Raw genomic sequence first — 17,143 nt, 5'->3', positions numbered from 1 at the left:
AACAAATTTCTTGATCTCTGAATTAGGGCCAATAGCAGTATCCACCTCATGAAAGACTAATGATTTTTGTCTTGACCATATTTTTTCCCTAAAATATATAGTTACTAACTCACAGATGAAAACGAAAGAATTCCTACCTTGATTGAATTCAGTTTAGAAGGACCAATAGATGAGAATCCAGATGGCTTGAATTATAATTCCCATTTCCTCATAATTAACTGTGTGAATTTTATCCTTTCTCCCAACTTCTCAGTTCCAAATTCTTCATCTCAATAAAAGTGAATGAGGGTTTTTCTTTGAATAGTCTGAAGTTAGAATATAATGGTTTCTAAAAGGACCAGGAAACACAATCTTTATAGGGACCAGAACTAGGAATTCTAACTGCCCTCAACTCTTTTCATGATTAAGTGGAGAAAATAAACAAAGAAAACTTATAGGACTGTCAGAATGTTTGCCTAGCACGTACAAGGCCTTGGGTTCAACACTCAGCACTGCAAAAAAGCAACAAACACATAAAATACTATCTATTACTTCTTCACATGCTTATTTCTGTCTCATTGTTCTATCTTAGTCATCTTTGACAAGCACAATTCATTTAATCTTCTACCAAGTGTGATGAATGTCTATTCTATGTGCATATAAGGGTTAAACTCTCGTAGAGGAATTCTGCCAATAGTAAATGGAATTACAAACTTATAAGATTGGACAGCATAAGTGCTAGAAACAGAGGCATCTTGTTTATTTGTCAATCAAATGATAGATTAGGAATCACTTTCTGAAATGTAATCCTTACGTTGTTTTCATGAAAACTATATTTCTGATGTTTACAACTATGGAACAGATAAATCAGAAAATAACAAGTATGTTTCTGGTGAACAGAGAGGGATGGGACATATTAAGAGTACTGACCCTTGAGTGAAGTTGCTACTATGGACTTTCTTCCCACATACAGTCCCCATAGATTAAAAATGAATCCTTTCATTCTGTTTTGATGGGGACATTGCTTGGAACCCAGCCCAGTTAGCTGTGGCCCAAGAACGATCACCGATATATATAACCTGTTACATCTGTCCAAACAAACTTTCTAGGACCATAACAGGACCTTCTCTGGAATAGAGGAGGAAAATAAAGGGAGAAAAGGCAGTAGGTGCTATCCTAATTTTGTTTACCTCAAGCTACAATAGGAAAATTTTCTTGTTACTAGAGCCTGATATTGAATGGTCAAGAATAGGAAACGAAAACTACAATAAATGTTTTTTTTCTACTTGAACTCATCTATTCAAAGACCATATTGTGTATTTCACTTTCAAAATGTGTTTAGAATGTACCTTATTTTTTTCTACATCTATTTCTATAAGCACATTCTGGGTTCATTTTAGCTGTACAACTACTTGTACAAGCCTCTATGTTCTATTCTTCCTCATAATCCATTTCCCAAGCTACAGCAGCCAGATAGTATTTTTCAAAGGAAATTGATACATGCCATTCCTCTGCTTAATGCTTCTATGAGTTCCCATTGGATTTTAGGTAAAATTCCAATACGACTGGCAGAGCACTGACTCTCATCCCCTGCTCAGATACTCTATGTGTTCCAGCTACACTGACCTTTTCTCACTTCTCCACAAGAACAAATTTTCCCAATACTTTGACAATAGCCTTTTCTCAGCTTGGAATACCCATTTGTATCCTTTGTTCATGGAGAACATTTAAATCATCCTAGGGGTCGCATCTTAAATATTTCTTTCTTCACCAGGATTCCCCTAAATCTCTAGTCAAATTTAAGTTTCTAATAGTACTCTGTCCTTTTTATTCTTGGCACATATCAAAATGTGTAATTATATATTTTATGTGCAGCTTTTACAAAGGCTATCTCCCTAGCAAGAATATAAGATCTATTAGATGAAAAAAATGATGTCTTTTCCACTATTATGTATTAAAGTTCTATCAAAGTGTCTAGCACAAAGTATATCCTGAAGAAATATTTATTGAATATTGAATGAATAAAGAATCATTAAGACAATCATGATACTTCACATAGAATACTCATTCAAATAAGTGTCTGCAGTTATTGTCTAGTAGCATAGTTTTTACTCTTTCTAATTTTCCTCCATGTCTCTCACGTGAAAACAGAGAAAGCCAGTAGTCAAGAAATGAGTGATCTGGGGTTGTAGAGTACAGGTAAAAGGCACATTGAAGTCTGAACTCAGAAAGATGCACATTGCACCAGTGGCAAATCTCATTCTTATATGGTATAATTTAAATCCTTCCAGCACTTAATTGTGATATTTAAGAATAAAAATTATTATCTAGTTACAGATTTTTTCTTCTTCTTACGATTTTGTGATATGGAAATAAACAAAATTGATCCAAATGAGAACAAACAAAAGTTGTTATGCATAAATTTCTGTAGAAAGGGAGCTAGCCACCTTCACTTCCATAAAAACTTCAAAAACAGGCAGAGGAGTGGAAACGTTCCCTTATTTACTGCTTCGGCATGATTTTATGATAAAACCAACTTATAATCTGTGTCTCATTAAATCATTAGGAAAAAAGTTGAAAATGCAAAGGGGCTAAAATAAAAATAGTATAGTATTGGTTTGTCAATTTTTATAAAGAATTTGAGAGTATTTGTTGTATAAATACACATTATAAAATCTTTACAAATAATATGAATATAAGAAAAAATTTTAAAATTAGTAAATAATATAAATTAATGAAGCAATATTTTAAAAAGCTTAGATTTTTTTCACATTTGCCTTTCACATGAAGCTTCATTTCAACTTTTAAGATCTTTATTTTCTAAATATTCAGTGCTTGCAGCCTGGTGGTGTTGCTAGCTCACTTGCTTAGCAGACATGCAGTCCTGGGATTGATCTCCAGCATCTCCTTGACAACAATAGTGAAAAACCACTGCTTATATTTATATCAAAGTATATAAACAATATTAAAATTCTGCACTTAAAGTCAAATATTTTGATAAAACATGAGGAGATAATAATTATAAAATCCTGCCTGCCTGAGTTTACCTGCATATATGTTCCAGAACCAGAAGAGTTTCAAAAGGCTTTTTGAAGAATTTTTGTAGAGATTTTTTTTTTTAATGAAAAAGTGATAATTTTGGGCTGGGGATGTGGCTCAAGCAGTAGCATGCTCACCTGGCATGTGTGCAGCACGGGTTCAATCCTCAGCACCACATACAAACAAAGATGTTGTGTCCTTCGAAAACTAAAAAATAAATATTAAAAATTCTCTCTCATTCTCTCTCTCTCTCTCTCTCTCTCTCTCTCTCTCTCTCTATCTATCTATCTATCTCTCTTACACACACTCTCTCTCTCTTTAAAAAAAGTGATAATTTCTATGGAAATATTTACTATTGAAATTTCTCTTCCCTGTAGAATCCTGTACTCATTAACTCCCTGTGAAAAAGGTGTCTGCAAGAAATTCCAGACTTCAAAATTAATCTAAACCTGAAAATACACCTAAATCAGGTGAAAGGTATTTCTATAATAGATTTTTAGGTACCAGATGCACAGCAGTTTTTATCTGCCTCTCCCAATGGCATTTGATATGTATGCCCTGGTTCCCATGGCAACAGTAACACTAAACTTTCCCAAGAACTGAGAGGTTTTTTTTTGTTTTCCCATACAAAAACAATGTTAATGGTGATGTTGACTAGTAATCTTTAAACTAGTCAGAAATGTGTTGTTTGCTTTTTAAAAAGCCAAAATACCTCTTGGGTTGCCTCCCTGCATAATGTATTTCTATGGAAATGTTAAGCATTGAATTTCTCTAACTACATAGAATTCATCATAAGCCCTATCTCAGAACTATATCAACATTTTTGTCTGTCAGTGTGTTTGTAGTTGTTATTTTGCTTGGTCATTTAAAAACTTCAAGATGGTAAAATATTTTCATTTGTGGGTGATGCATGTGTTTAGTAGCCAATAGTACTGCATTCTTTGAGGGCACATAATTTCCTATTTTGTTGGACAATAATTTTAATCTTGGCATATCAAAGAATATCACATATTGACTTTTATTTTTTCAGTTACTGAATTTGAATTACAACATGCACACTAACCATAATTATAAAGCATTGATTTGACTTCAAATCTAATAAAATAGAAGTACATTTTTATTCTTGGAAAATGATCCTTAATTGAGTGTTATCACATTGTCATTTTTGACAATATTTAATTCACTGGCTAAAATTTTATTGAAAATAAAAAAAAACCACTACTGATCTCTTAACTTTTTATAATTAAGTTAAGATTGAACTTGCCCTAAACACAAATAAAAATTCTAAATGTGAAAAATATGTGTTTATATTAGTCATCACATTCCAGGAGATGGTTAGATGATTATATATATTAGATGATTAGATGATTTTACATATATATGATATATATATCATATACATATATATATATAATATTCATTCTTTTTCCCCTTCATGTTCCTCACATTAGTACTGTTTTTCACAAATGGTGAAATATCAAACCCTGTGGAAACCGCTGGGTATCAAGGAACTGATAACTAAGTGTAGTTCCTTACACTGTCCTGTGGACAATTAATTTCTATAGGAAGGCAGTCCAGTTCCAGGACTTTTGCACTGTTCTTTGAATTTTCCCTGGCAGGCAGCATATAGGCCTTGCTATGAAGTATTTCCTTTTTGTCTATGATAAATCAGGCACGATGCTTAAATACTTTCATCTTAACACATAATAAAGTATACAACTATTAAACTTTGATATCAAGGATTATTGGAGAGTAATGCAAGTTCTATCTCTACTGTTTACTTAAATATTCAACATTTGAAGAAGTAAGGAAGGAAAGAAAAAGCTTTAAATTCCTGTCAACACCTAACAAGAGAACAACCTTGTTGAAAAAAAATCTCCATACCCACGTGAAGTTCCATATTGACTTAAGAAATCTGGATTTGCAGATTATCCAGAAAGAATGGGTGTACTTAGTAGAGAAATAAGTAACCCATATATTCAATATGTACACATTCAATCAATTAAAAGAATATTTATCTCCCAAATATAAATCACCACTTAACATATATTCTTTCCTTAAGTTTTCTTTTTTTTTTTTTTCAATACTCTCTAGCAACATTACTAGGGATGTCCTTTCTTCTAAGAGAAGCTGTTAAAATACTACATTAAAAATTGTACTTCATGGATCATGTGGTTGGGGAAAACTTATTCCTGGGAAAACACTTTTTAAGCAAACTTATTCTATGATGGAGAATTCACGTTATGCTAAAACCATTTGAGACATGTATAATGTGCTTTCTCATGATCACAGAGGCCTTTCTAATCTAAAAAATGTTTCTCTTTTCTTCATTAACACTGTGTTTGTGTTTTTGTCTGTGAGTGTGTGTGTATATGTGTGTGTGTGTTGCTGAAGACTGAACTCAGGGTCTCAGATATACTAGGCAAGTGCTCTCCCACTGAACTACACCCTCAGCCCTACTCTCTTTTATAATGAAAACTCTATTGATTATTTTTTCCCAACCACCAACATTCCAATGGATATTTTGTTGGTAAATGTCAATAAGACTGTGTAAAGAGAATTTTGATGATTACATTGTGCCAATTACTCTTCTAGAGAATTTAATTTAAAGTAGTTGTTAACTTCAAATAAGCTTGGCTTTCTTTTGAACTAATATTTTTCAAGCTAGCTGGAATGTTTATTTTACTCCTACTTGAGAAAGTTTCCGGTATTCTTGTTAAACAGATTATTTCTAAAAATTCCACAGAGAATAAGAAAAATGCCTTGCTGATTCTGCCTATAAAAACCAAGGTGACATGTACCTTTATAGGACATGATAAGATACTAATTTCAGATGAGGTAAACAATTTTATCTTGTGGAGAAGCAAAAATATTCTTTGAACATAAATGTGATTTAAGAAGTAAATAAAGTTTATACTGAGAAAAATGTCCACATAAAAATAAATAAATAATTAATGTGATAAATGAACGATTTAAAAATTAATTGTATAAATGAATGCTTTTTTCACTCAGGAAAAGTAAAACAAAGAAACCAGACAAAACAATTCTCAAATAAAATTATAGTAAGAATTAGAATTTTTCTGAGAAATAAAAAATAAGGAATTACTTAAATAGAATACTTATAAAATATTAAAACATACATAAAACTTAGAAAATTTGCAAATACATGGTAAAGATGTGTAGTATAATATTTTAAAACATTTTTTAAGATATTGAGTTAGAGTTGGTCATATCCCTGTATCCCAGCTACTCAGTACTGAGGCAAGAGAATTGCAAGTCAGGGTCAGCCTCAAGAAATTAAGAGACACTTGGTCTCAAAATAAAAATCAAAAGGGATGGGGATTTAATTTTGCGGTTGAGTGCCCCTGGGTTCAATTCCCAGTAACAGAACACACATACACAAACACACACAAATGAGACAGAGTTAGAACAAAACATAGGGGTTAAAAAAAGTGGAGAAATAGGAAGAACAAAACGTGTAAAACATATTATGTAAATATAAAATAATAGACACATAATAATATATGTTCAATATTTACCATTTGAACGAATGATTTTGGAAAAGTGTAAAATCAACCTAAAAAACCTAAAAGTTTTCATGGTGTAAGAATTCACTTACATATTCTGTTAATTTAGTGAATGCAATAATAATAAATTCAATTTATTATTTTACTTATGATATTACTAATTTCAATAATTACTAATGTTGAATATTTATTAAAGATTTATGACATGCTTCGTTCCCTTAATTTACTAACATAAATCTAACATAGTAAGCTACAATAAATAAAAGGGAATCACAATTTTAACTCAAAGCAATATATAAATGATATTTCTAAGATGTAGCAAATAACAGATTTTCTTTCTCCAAAAAACCAATGTATTCATAGCTGTCATATAAAGTTCCGAGGTTGCCTTATATTCAAAAGCCTTGAGCAAAAAGATGAGTAAGTGACTGTCACTACCCACAGAGGGTTAAAGTTTAACTAGCAAGAGATAAGAAACAGATAAAAAGATAACATGATAATTACTGTAATGTCACTGTTATGGAAGTCCAGCTAAAGGCCATCAGTTGCCATACAGAGGAGGTCCTTTAGATATATTTTGAAGCAGTGATCAGGATCCATCTGCAAGAGAGTCAAAGAGGGAAAAGTATTTTATATGAAAAGTCTAATATCTAATTAAGAGATCATGACACAAATACTTCAGGAAAACTGAAGTAAAAAAATCTATCTTCAGAAACTAGAGAAAAGTATTATAATTCTGATAGATAGGATAAAAAATTCTGTCTGTATACATACTATATATAAAATCAGGATATTTTATTTGCAGAGAATATTTTTCAAAATATTTACATGTACATGAATGTGTTTATAACATGTACGTATGCATGTATATAACATGTATATATACATATATAAATATGTAAAACATATATATACATGTATAAAAATAGAGAACACTAGAAGATTTCAATAAAATATCTGCCAACAACAACAAAAACAAATAATAAGCTGCTTTCAGTCTCTTTTAGCAACTTTAAATGTTAGGAAAAAATAATAAGATGGAGCTTTGAGACAATGTCTTTAAGTTTTCTAATTGTGAGAAGGTTAAAAAAATCTTCAATATGCAAACAGATAAAAGTATGTTGAGTTGCTTACATAAATAGTCTTATATAAAGAAAAAGAAATGAAAGGTGGAAATGGGTGGTTAGAAATTCTAATAGAGATAAAAAATATTTAAGCAAGATAGTATTGAGTACTGACTTTAAAATTATATCAAAAAGCACTAATTTTTTCTCAAATAAATTTTATGTATAATATACAAAATAAGCAAACAGATAAGAGTGCTCTTAATCTCAGATTAAGTTAACTAAAACTGAATCAGTATGTATCATAGCAAAATAGATTAAAGAGTGGATTTTTATAGAGTAGATGTCATTTTAACTTTTAGGGTTCAATTTTGGTTTTAGAATATGATAGTAACTGTTTAAACAAAAGTAAAGTTATCTCCCAAATTATCACAGAATAACTATCTACCCCAACCCTAGGATTAGAAAAGAAATAGTGAAGGCCAACCAATATGAAAGCAGCAAAGCTAAATATTTATGAGGGCATAAAGTACAGACATAAAAATATCCATTGATGAACAACTATAAGAAAGTCCATAAAATGAAAAAATATGTTGAAAGTGAAAATATAGATAGTAATTGATCAGCAAACACAAATTCACAAATATAGAAAGCAAGGCAACCATGATTAAAAATACATACTAGAAATTTAGGTGAATAGGATATATGGAATAAAAAATTACATAAAGAAAAAGACTACCTAAAAATAAGAACAAAACTATCATGAACTTCTAGAACATCATCCAGTTATGTAACTCAATTATTATTAATAAATAATGAATTAAGAGATACAATTATCTTAAACGAATCACCATGAACTATAAGGGAGAAGATAGCAAGTAGAAGAGTAATTCTTGAAAGCTGTTTTACAACATGTACTAGCAGTCTTGAGAACTCTTATAACTTGTGTCCAGTAATTCTAATTCTAGAAATTTGTTATTAAAATAATCAAATATGTGGGCAATTAATTATAAACAAATGTGTTTATTAAACTCTTACATATGACAATGATAGTTAAACCATGATATGTTTATTAATTTCATTATGGGTAGTCCTTAAAATTAGGCCATTTGACTAATTTTTAATGCCAGGAGAAAATGCTCAGAATAGAGTACAAACAGGATTTACTTAACTATTATCATAATAATTATAGTATACATATACTACAAATTATGTTGAATTTTTATCTTTTTATTACTGCATCATAGTTATAGATAATATTGGGGTTTAATTTTACATAATTATACAAGTATGGAATATAATTTGTTATATTTCTATCCCCATTATTTCCTCTTTACCTCCCTTCTTTTCTGTCCCTGTTCCCCTTCCTCAACTTCACTGGTGTTCCTTCTATTTACTTTTTAAAAAACCAGTGCTTTATAGATATACATAAAAGTGAAATTCACTGTGATCTATTCATATTTGCACATAGCATAAATTTGTCAGTTTCATTCCACTGTTCCTCTCTTTTTCAGTCCCTCTTCCCTCCCAATCAGTTCCCTTCCTCCACTCATTTGTCTTCTATTTTCATGGGGTTGCTCCCTCCTCAACCTACCATTTTTTTCCTTATTTTGGTCTAGCTTCTGCATATGAAAGAAAACATGTAACCCTTGACTTTTTGACTCTGGCTGATTTCAGTTATCATGAATGTTCTTCATTTTCCATTCATTTACCTACAAATGCCATAATTTCATTCTTCCTTATGGCTGAGTAAAGCTCCATTGTGTATATATACCACATATCTTTGTCTGTTCATCTGTTGACAGGCACCTTGGCTGGTTCCATAACTTGGCTATTGTGAGTTGCACTGTTATAAACACTGATGTGCCTGTATCATTATAGTATGTTGACTTTAATTCTTTTGGATAAATATGTTGACATTTTAAATTTTAGTGCTCACAAAAGCTCCATGAGCTGGGTGCAATGGCACATGCCTATAATTCCAGTGGCCTTGGGAGGCTGAGACAAGAGTATCACAAGTTCAAAGTCAGCCTCAGCAACTTAACAAGACCCTAAGCAACTCAGTGAGACCCTGTCTCAAAATCAAATACAAAAAAATACTGGGGATGTGGCTCAGTGGTTAAACACCCCTGAGTAAAATCCCTAGTACCAAAAACAACAACAACAACAAGGACCACAAAAGAACTCTGAGACTAATAATACCATTTCCCCATCAATAAATAAGGAAATTGAAGAATAGATAAGGAATGTTCCCAAGTCATCTGACACTGTTAACCACTAAATTATGATGGAAACTGCACAAGTAACAAACATGGAAAGATAAAAAATTGGAAGGAAACATACCAAAGCATTAGCTTTGGTTAACTTTGGGTAATACAGTTTAAATTGCTTTCTTTTTATATTTTTTATGTACTTCATAACTTAATGGCTATAAACATACATTCTTTTATGACAAGAAGAAAATAATTAAGAGTGAGTCAGAACATAAAATAAAAATGAATTAAATCATAATTTTCTATAGTGTATGCTTTTGGAGAACTTTCATATTTTGTATCTAATTTAATTCTTATAATTAGGGTGAACTTATAATTAATTTATTATTTGAACTATGACATTTTTATTTGGACAAGAGTATTTACTAATAATTATATTAGAAAGAAATTTGTAAACTTGAAGTGTTGGGCAGAACAAGATGCATAGTCACCATACATAAACAAATTTTCTGAGGACAGAAGTATATAGATATATTATACATATTTCAGAACTGAAAAGTTAAAAAAAAAAGGACTTAAAAGAATTGATCAAGGGCCGGGAATGTGGGAATGCCTAGCATGCACAAGGCCCTGGGATCTATATGCAGTATCTTAAAAAAAAAAAAAAAAAAGTCTGATTAAATCAAATAATAAAATAGTGTTTCTTAATATAAAAAACAAAAAATTCTTGAATTTATCTGTGCATATTTCTTGTCATTGAAATAAAAATAAAACAACAGTATTGGTTTGGTAGCTCCTTTAAAATTTAAAGCATACTGTGTACTATTAGGAATCCTACAATCTAGGAATACATAAACTTTTGTTTACCTTAATATCTTAAAGCTACTAAAATTTCTGAAACTTCTTAGTATTATGCCAAGAAACCTAAGGTGTCAATGGTGATAATTAATGTGTGGTTACAGGAAATTATTGATTTGTATGAGAGGCTTTTGAGCTTCAAATCCTCCATATGAATAGTACTAGAATGGGAACTGACAGAGAATGAAATTAGACAAGTATGACGATGAGTGAACAAAATTATTTAGTGAGCTATACTATTTTTTTATAAAAATAATCATGTAGGGTGTCATTAAGTGAAACCATCATTGTATCAGTGGCTTTGTTTGAAAGTTAAAAACATGTTGATCATGTTTGAAGGTGTCATTAGGTAGAAGAAAGTGGACAAATGATGTTTGCCAGTGCTTTGGCTGGTAGAATTATACAGCTGAATAATCTACCTATTTAGCCAACCATGAAAAAAGGAAGGAATAAGTGATAGGTATTAATTATAGACCAGGGACAGAAAAATTGCAGGCACTGCAAAATACCAATGGCAAATGTGTCTTGGTTAGACAACAGAGTGCTTTTAACGATTTTGAATTTGAAACCTTTAGCAGGTTAGCAAGCATCTAATTTTGCACCTCTCCATGTGTCCCCACTCAGGTCTCTAGCAGTGTCCTTGCTAGTCTGATGATGTTTTTCCAGGAACTAAAAAAAAATACTGTTAGGGTTGGATTGAGAAAATAAGCTCTAATGTTGTGCATGGAGGCTACACTTCACTACAATTTATCGTATACTTCCCTTATGATGCAAACATTAGGAATGCACAGTGCCTAAAAGCAAGATGACTTTTAACTCAATGTGAGAAAATATGCAAGAAAATTTTTAAGACATCACTAAAAAGACTTTGACTCCCTCGTATAATTTAATGCATACTTGAAAAATATAGTAGTTTGCACTTACATACACCTATGAAAATGACATATCTACCCTTATTTCAATTAAAATAAATTACTAATATTTATACTTTTATGCTTCTTCTTTTACCTTTTTAAGGTAAAACAAATATCTCAATAGTTTACTGAAAAAGTCACTCAAATGAAAAAAAAATGAAAAACTCAATAGTTTACTGAGAAAGTCACTCATATCCAAAAAAGTGGATATGATGAAATATAGTGAAGTTAAAGACTCTTAATATTTATATGGATAAGCTTATGTTGATGAGAACTTCGCATATTTAGGTAGACCGAATAAATAATACCTGCTAGATCAATATCACATTAAAATAATTTAATTTATGTACAAAGGTTTAATGTAAAAGGTAAATTAATAGTGTTATTTCCTTTGAAGAAAAGAAGTTGTGTAGCTAGTTAGGGTAGTATAGAAGGCAAACTTCATCATTGCTAACTCCCAGGTTTGAGAGCATGAGGAAAAAGAACTACTGATTTCATAAAGAAGCTATAGAAGTAAAAAATTCATGTATAGAATATTTCATCCATCAATGGTTGAGTACACTTTCTTCTCAGCAGCACAAGGATCCTTATATAATATAGACCATGTTATGCAAGCTATCACATATGTTGGCATGCAACTGCAATATTACCTTAATATATTTTTGATATTTTTGTGTTTTTGCATTTTTCTTGATTAAACTTGTTTGATTGTTATCAACTTTTAGCTATATTAGTTCTTCTCTATTTGATATATTTCTGTTCCTACTCTTATTTTTCCTTTCTACTTCTTAATCTGAAAATAATTTGATTGTTTCTCTAGCTTCTTTATGACACAAGTACTTTCGTTATAAATGTTCATCTAAGTACTGTTTCATTCTAGAGATCTCATATTTTAATCTCTTATTATCAATTAGTTCAAAACATTTTATATGTACTTGTATTTTCTTCCTTGATCTGTGAGATATTAATAAATGTGTCATTTAATTTTGAAGTAGTTGACATGTAGGAGTGAGGTTCTATGCATCTTAAAGTGGTTGAAATCATGTAATAAATCATGCAGGAAACACAGTCTGCATGATTTTAAATTTAAAAAATAATGGAAATGGAAATGCCTTTTATATTGATTGGATTGGTTACATACATGTCAAAACATGTCAAAGCTGATCAAATTACCAAAAAAAAAAGTGCTAGCAATGTAATCAATGGCAAAGTACCCCTGGATTCAATTGCCAGTACCAAAAATTTTTAAAAATAAATAAATAAATATAAAAGTTTGCCATGGGCTGGGGATGTGGCTCAAGCGGTAGCGCACTCGCCTGGCATGCATTCGGCCCAGGTTCGATCCTCAGCACCACATTCAAAGATGTTGTGTCTGCCGAAAACTAAAAAATAAATATTAAAATTCTCTCTCTCTCTCTCTCTCTCTCTCTCTCTCTCTGTTTCTCTCTCTCTGTCTCTCTCTCTCTCTCTCTCTCTCTTAAAAAAAGTGTTTGCCAGAGCAAGGGAATTAGCTTCTTGCATTGGGTGGGACTCAGAGGCCCTGTGATGTGAACAAAGCATAGCCTTGAGAGGTACCATTGCCTAGAGGCTGTAGGCGTGGAACACTGGAGATGGCTATCAAGTACTGATGCATCCTATGAAACTTGTTATGGATGTGTGTTTGGCTTTCTTTGGTTGGTTCTGAGTTGGAAGCCAAGGAAAAAGGAAAGTGGCTGTCATTGTCTTACTGGTTTGGACTATTTAAAGTCTGTTGCTCTCAGGGATGGTTTCTGTAGAGGTTGTGGGTCAAACACAGCTGAGCTTGTCACTAACAAATGCATGTCGGCTTGTGAGTGGACTGAGTGGCAATGTCACTTTGTAGTAGGGTCAAAGAATTTATGTCAGTCTTCATCATGGGATTCAAGGTGACACCTGCTGTTTTATATTATTGATTGATCAAATTTTAAAAAAATTGAAATGAGATTCATTCAATATAACACAATTAAAGTTTCTGTTGGTGATACTGGGGGATGAACCTGGGGTACTCTAGCACTAAGATACATTCTCAACACTTTTTATTTTATTTTAAGACAGGGTCTTACTGCATTGCCCAGATTGGCTTTGAACTTGAGACGCCTATCTTAGATTGTGGAGTAGCTGGGATTATGATCATGTGCCACCATGCCTGGCAAAACTCACAATTTTTAGGTGAACACTCTGGTGGCATTTTATACAGTCATAATGTGAAACCACCAGCTCTATCTAGTTCCGAACATTTCCACCAACCCCCAAAGAAATTCTTTATGTATTAAGAAGGTGCTTCCTATTCTTGCCTTCTCAAACTATCATAAACATCTAACATAAATGGAATGATAAAAATTTTTAAAAAAACTATTGATTTCACATCTTTCTTTGTCTCTGTTCTCCTTTAATGATGACTGTTGTTGTAGGATAGAGCAACAGTGTAGGTGCCATATGACCCACAATTTATGCATTCCATGGTATCCTCTACTTATATGCGTCTTCGCAAAGGATAGTCTCTGCATCTTAGATGCTGGATCACTGGGTATGAAATTCCTATATACAAAGTGTACGTGGTTGGGTGAGGTGTTGCACACATGTTATCCCAGCTACTTGAGCTGACGAAGAAGAAGGATTGCAAGTTTGAAGTCAGTCTTGACTGCTTAGGAAGAGCCTTTCTCAAAATAAAAACTGTAAAGGGCTAGGGATGTAGCTTAGAGGTACAGCATTCCTAAATTCAATCTCCAGCATTTGAGAGGGGGGGGGGAGAAGGAAAGAAGAAAAGGAGTATCTGGCCTATTCTATCAAAATAATAATAGTTCAATTAAAATTCATATTAAAGAGAATACAGGAGCAAGTATTGATGAGTTATCTAGATGAGACTGCTGCAATCTCCTTTTCTGAGAGTATTTTAGAAGCTGCAAAGGTATGTTTTTAAAAATTCCAAAGATAAATCTGGGTATGACCTTGTCCTAATGGGGGTAGTTGAGAATACTAGTTAATTTCTTCCTTACTAGTTAATTCCTGCCTTTACCTATTAATTTATTCTGGATCCTTAGGTTTTTTTACTCTGTCTTTTAGCTTTTTCCGTAATATGGAATGCTATCTTTATAAAGAGAATGTGATAGATCCATTATAATAAAAGATATACCCTATTCATGAGTTTTAGCCAGCTGTCAAGGTATCATCAAGTGTGGTTTATCTTGGTGAATGAAAGTTTGAATGGAAAATTAAGCTCCCACACCGACTGTAGCAGTGCAGTGGATCATTTTGTTCTTTAATGTCACACTTCACTGGACACACTTCACAGAGCAGTGAATCATGCTTAAAACAAGCAGCTTTACTTTAACGACAGGAGATAATGCAGCAGAGGTGAATAATAAGTGTTAGCAGTCTTAACTTTCTCTGCAGTTCTCTCTCTCAGGTGCCTGATGGACAATTTACAAAGTATATTTGCTATTTTATAGATTGGAACTTGGGATCCAGCCAGTGGCCTGAATATGACAGAAAGTCAAAAGGGAAAACCAGCTAACATCACAGATTCCTTATCTAATCGTTCTTTGATTGTTACCACAATTTTGGTAAGTATTTGTTTTTCCATTATTTGAGATAAATGTACATACATATGGAAGTGGAGAGACTAGTAATGACAGAATGCAATCTATCTTATAGTTATTTATTAATTACTGTGTAACATACAAGTCAATATTAATATAGTCATAGTTTTATTTTGTTACTCTTCAATGATATAAATTACATTAATGTTTGGGATGTTTAATACTGATTTAAAATACAGCTTCATATATTATTGAGAATCTAAATTTTTACAAAATAAATTATTGAAGAATTATCAATTATCAGTGTTAATATTTGAAAATACAGACATGCAAATATAATTAAATGAGGAGTAAAACATGAACTTTATTTCTGCTTATTTCCTGCAAATTTATTTCAAGAGACATAGCATTTATTTTTCAGTATTTTCCCCCACTATAATTATTCCTTAACCTTGTTTTCAGTCTGGAGAATAACTTTACTAATCTCTCTAGTGAAATCAAATGGCAAATGCTTTTTAAGCCACAAATATTTTCACCATCAACCTAATTAAGTGAATGTCGAACAACTAGATAATTTTACTTCACTTATAATTGTATATTTTAATAAGATCTCACAGTAATGGTCATTTATGCCATTCATAATAAGGAATTTTACTTTTAGGATGAACAAAGAGCTTTTCTATTATTTAGTCAGCATGTTTGTTTCCCCAGGTAGTAATAAGAATATGAGGTTAGCGTCCAGAGCAACCCGCTATAAACATTAGCATGTATATAATTTCTAAATTTGATTTACAGTGGCATATCAAGCCAGGAGGAATTCATATGCTTGTCCTTTTATTAACTAAAAAAGGATATCAAAGCTGTAGACAAATCAAAACAAATAAGTTCCATTAAAAGCTTCTGATAATGAAAGCAAAGCTAGTAATCTTGAAATGACAGAGATAGAAGTCATGAGATTTTCAAATAGCTCCCTTGCTAAGGACCTCAGAATACTTGCTTCCTATATATCATATTCAAACTTCCAAGGCCCTCTTTAACTGAATTTGACATCTCCCTTTCTTTTCAAAGATAACTGATAAACCCACGAATCCAGCCCTGTTCTTCAGTCAAAATGTTCTCACAAGGCAATAGCACATCCTTTTTCTTGTCCATCAACTGGTACATTCTTGATTTCATTACTTCCTTCTTGTACCTATGCAGTAATCATAAAACTAACCCTCTGCTTATTGCCTTACCCTTTCCAGTGCATCCTAGTCCTCTCTGTAAAAAAAAATTAAACTGTCATTTCCTTGCTTACTTGATTATACTTATAATCTTATGTGCTTAAGAACCATTAAAAAGCCCCCAAATTTCATCCTTGATATTCAAGGCCTTCTATAATTTTGTCCCAACTTATATCTTCATTTTCCTTATAGGAAATCAGTGTTTAACTGAGGTGGGACAATCTGTTGGCCTACTGCTATGATTATGTAGGCACAGTATTCTTTCTCTGCTATGTTCCTATCCAATTCTGAGCTATTATAGTATTTGGCAGTAATATATATGATTTAGAATTAATATTTTGCTATTTAACTATTTCTTGCATGCATTATTTCTGAGCTATTATAGTATTTGGCAGTAATATATATGATTTAGAATTAATATTTTGCTATTTAACTATTTCTTGCATGTATTATTTCCCCAAACATCATTAAAATATCATTAGAGAAATAAGATTTGACTATCTTCTGTTTTTATGCCACATGTGCCTTCAGTGTTGTCAGAATAAGGAATGTTGTACAGAGAACATCTATATCCCTTAATAGTCTCTATTTCTTTCTGTGTTCTTCCGTAAACAACCAAATTCCCAAATATGTCATTTATTGCATGCCTCCAAATATGTGCTTGATTCTTCTTTATTTTCTGTTATGTAAATGTTCTTTATATTTCCAGACTCATTTCAAATGAGATCCATGTCATGAATCTCTTTGATCTCTTCTTTAGTTGACTGTG

General features: G+C 31.8%; 1 protein-coding gene across 6 annotated transcripts in view; it reads left to right on the top strand.

The window, feature by feature from the left end:
* Grik2 (glutamate ionotropic receptor kainate type subunit 2) overlaps window positions 1–17,143 on the top strand; it is a 639,398-nt gene that overhangs the window by 351,912 nt on the left and 270,343 nt on the right. For all 6 annotated transcript variants that reach the window (XM_005335886.4, XM_005335885.4, XM_005335887.4 and 3 more), the window contains one exon: window positions 15,062–15,175. In XM_005335886.4, coding sequence (XP_005335943.1) covers window positions 15,062–15,175 — 114 coding nt within the window. The remainder of the gene's footprint in view (window positions 1–15,061; window positions 15,176–17,143) is intronic.

This window comes from Ictidomys tridecemlineatus, chromosome 8 (genome assembly GCF_052094955.1).
Source record: "Ictidomys tridecemlineatus isolate mIctTri1 chromosome 8, mIctTri1.hap1, whole genome shotgun sequence".
In the NCBI taxonomy this organism is placed as follows: Eukaryota; Metazoa; Chordata; class Mammalia; order Rodentia; family Sciuridae; genus Ictidomys; species Ictidomys tridecemlineatus.
This window is presented reverse-complemented; position numbering and strand designations above follow the sequence as displayed.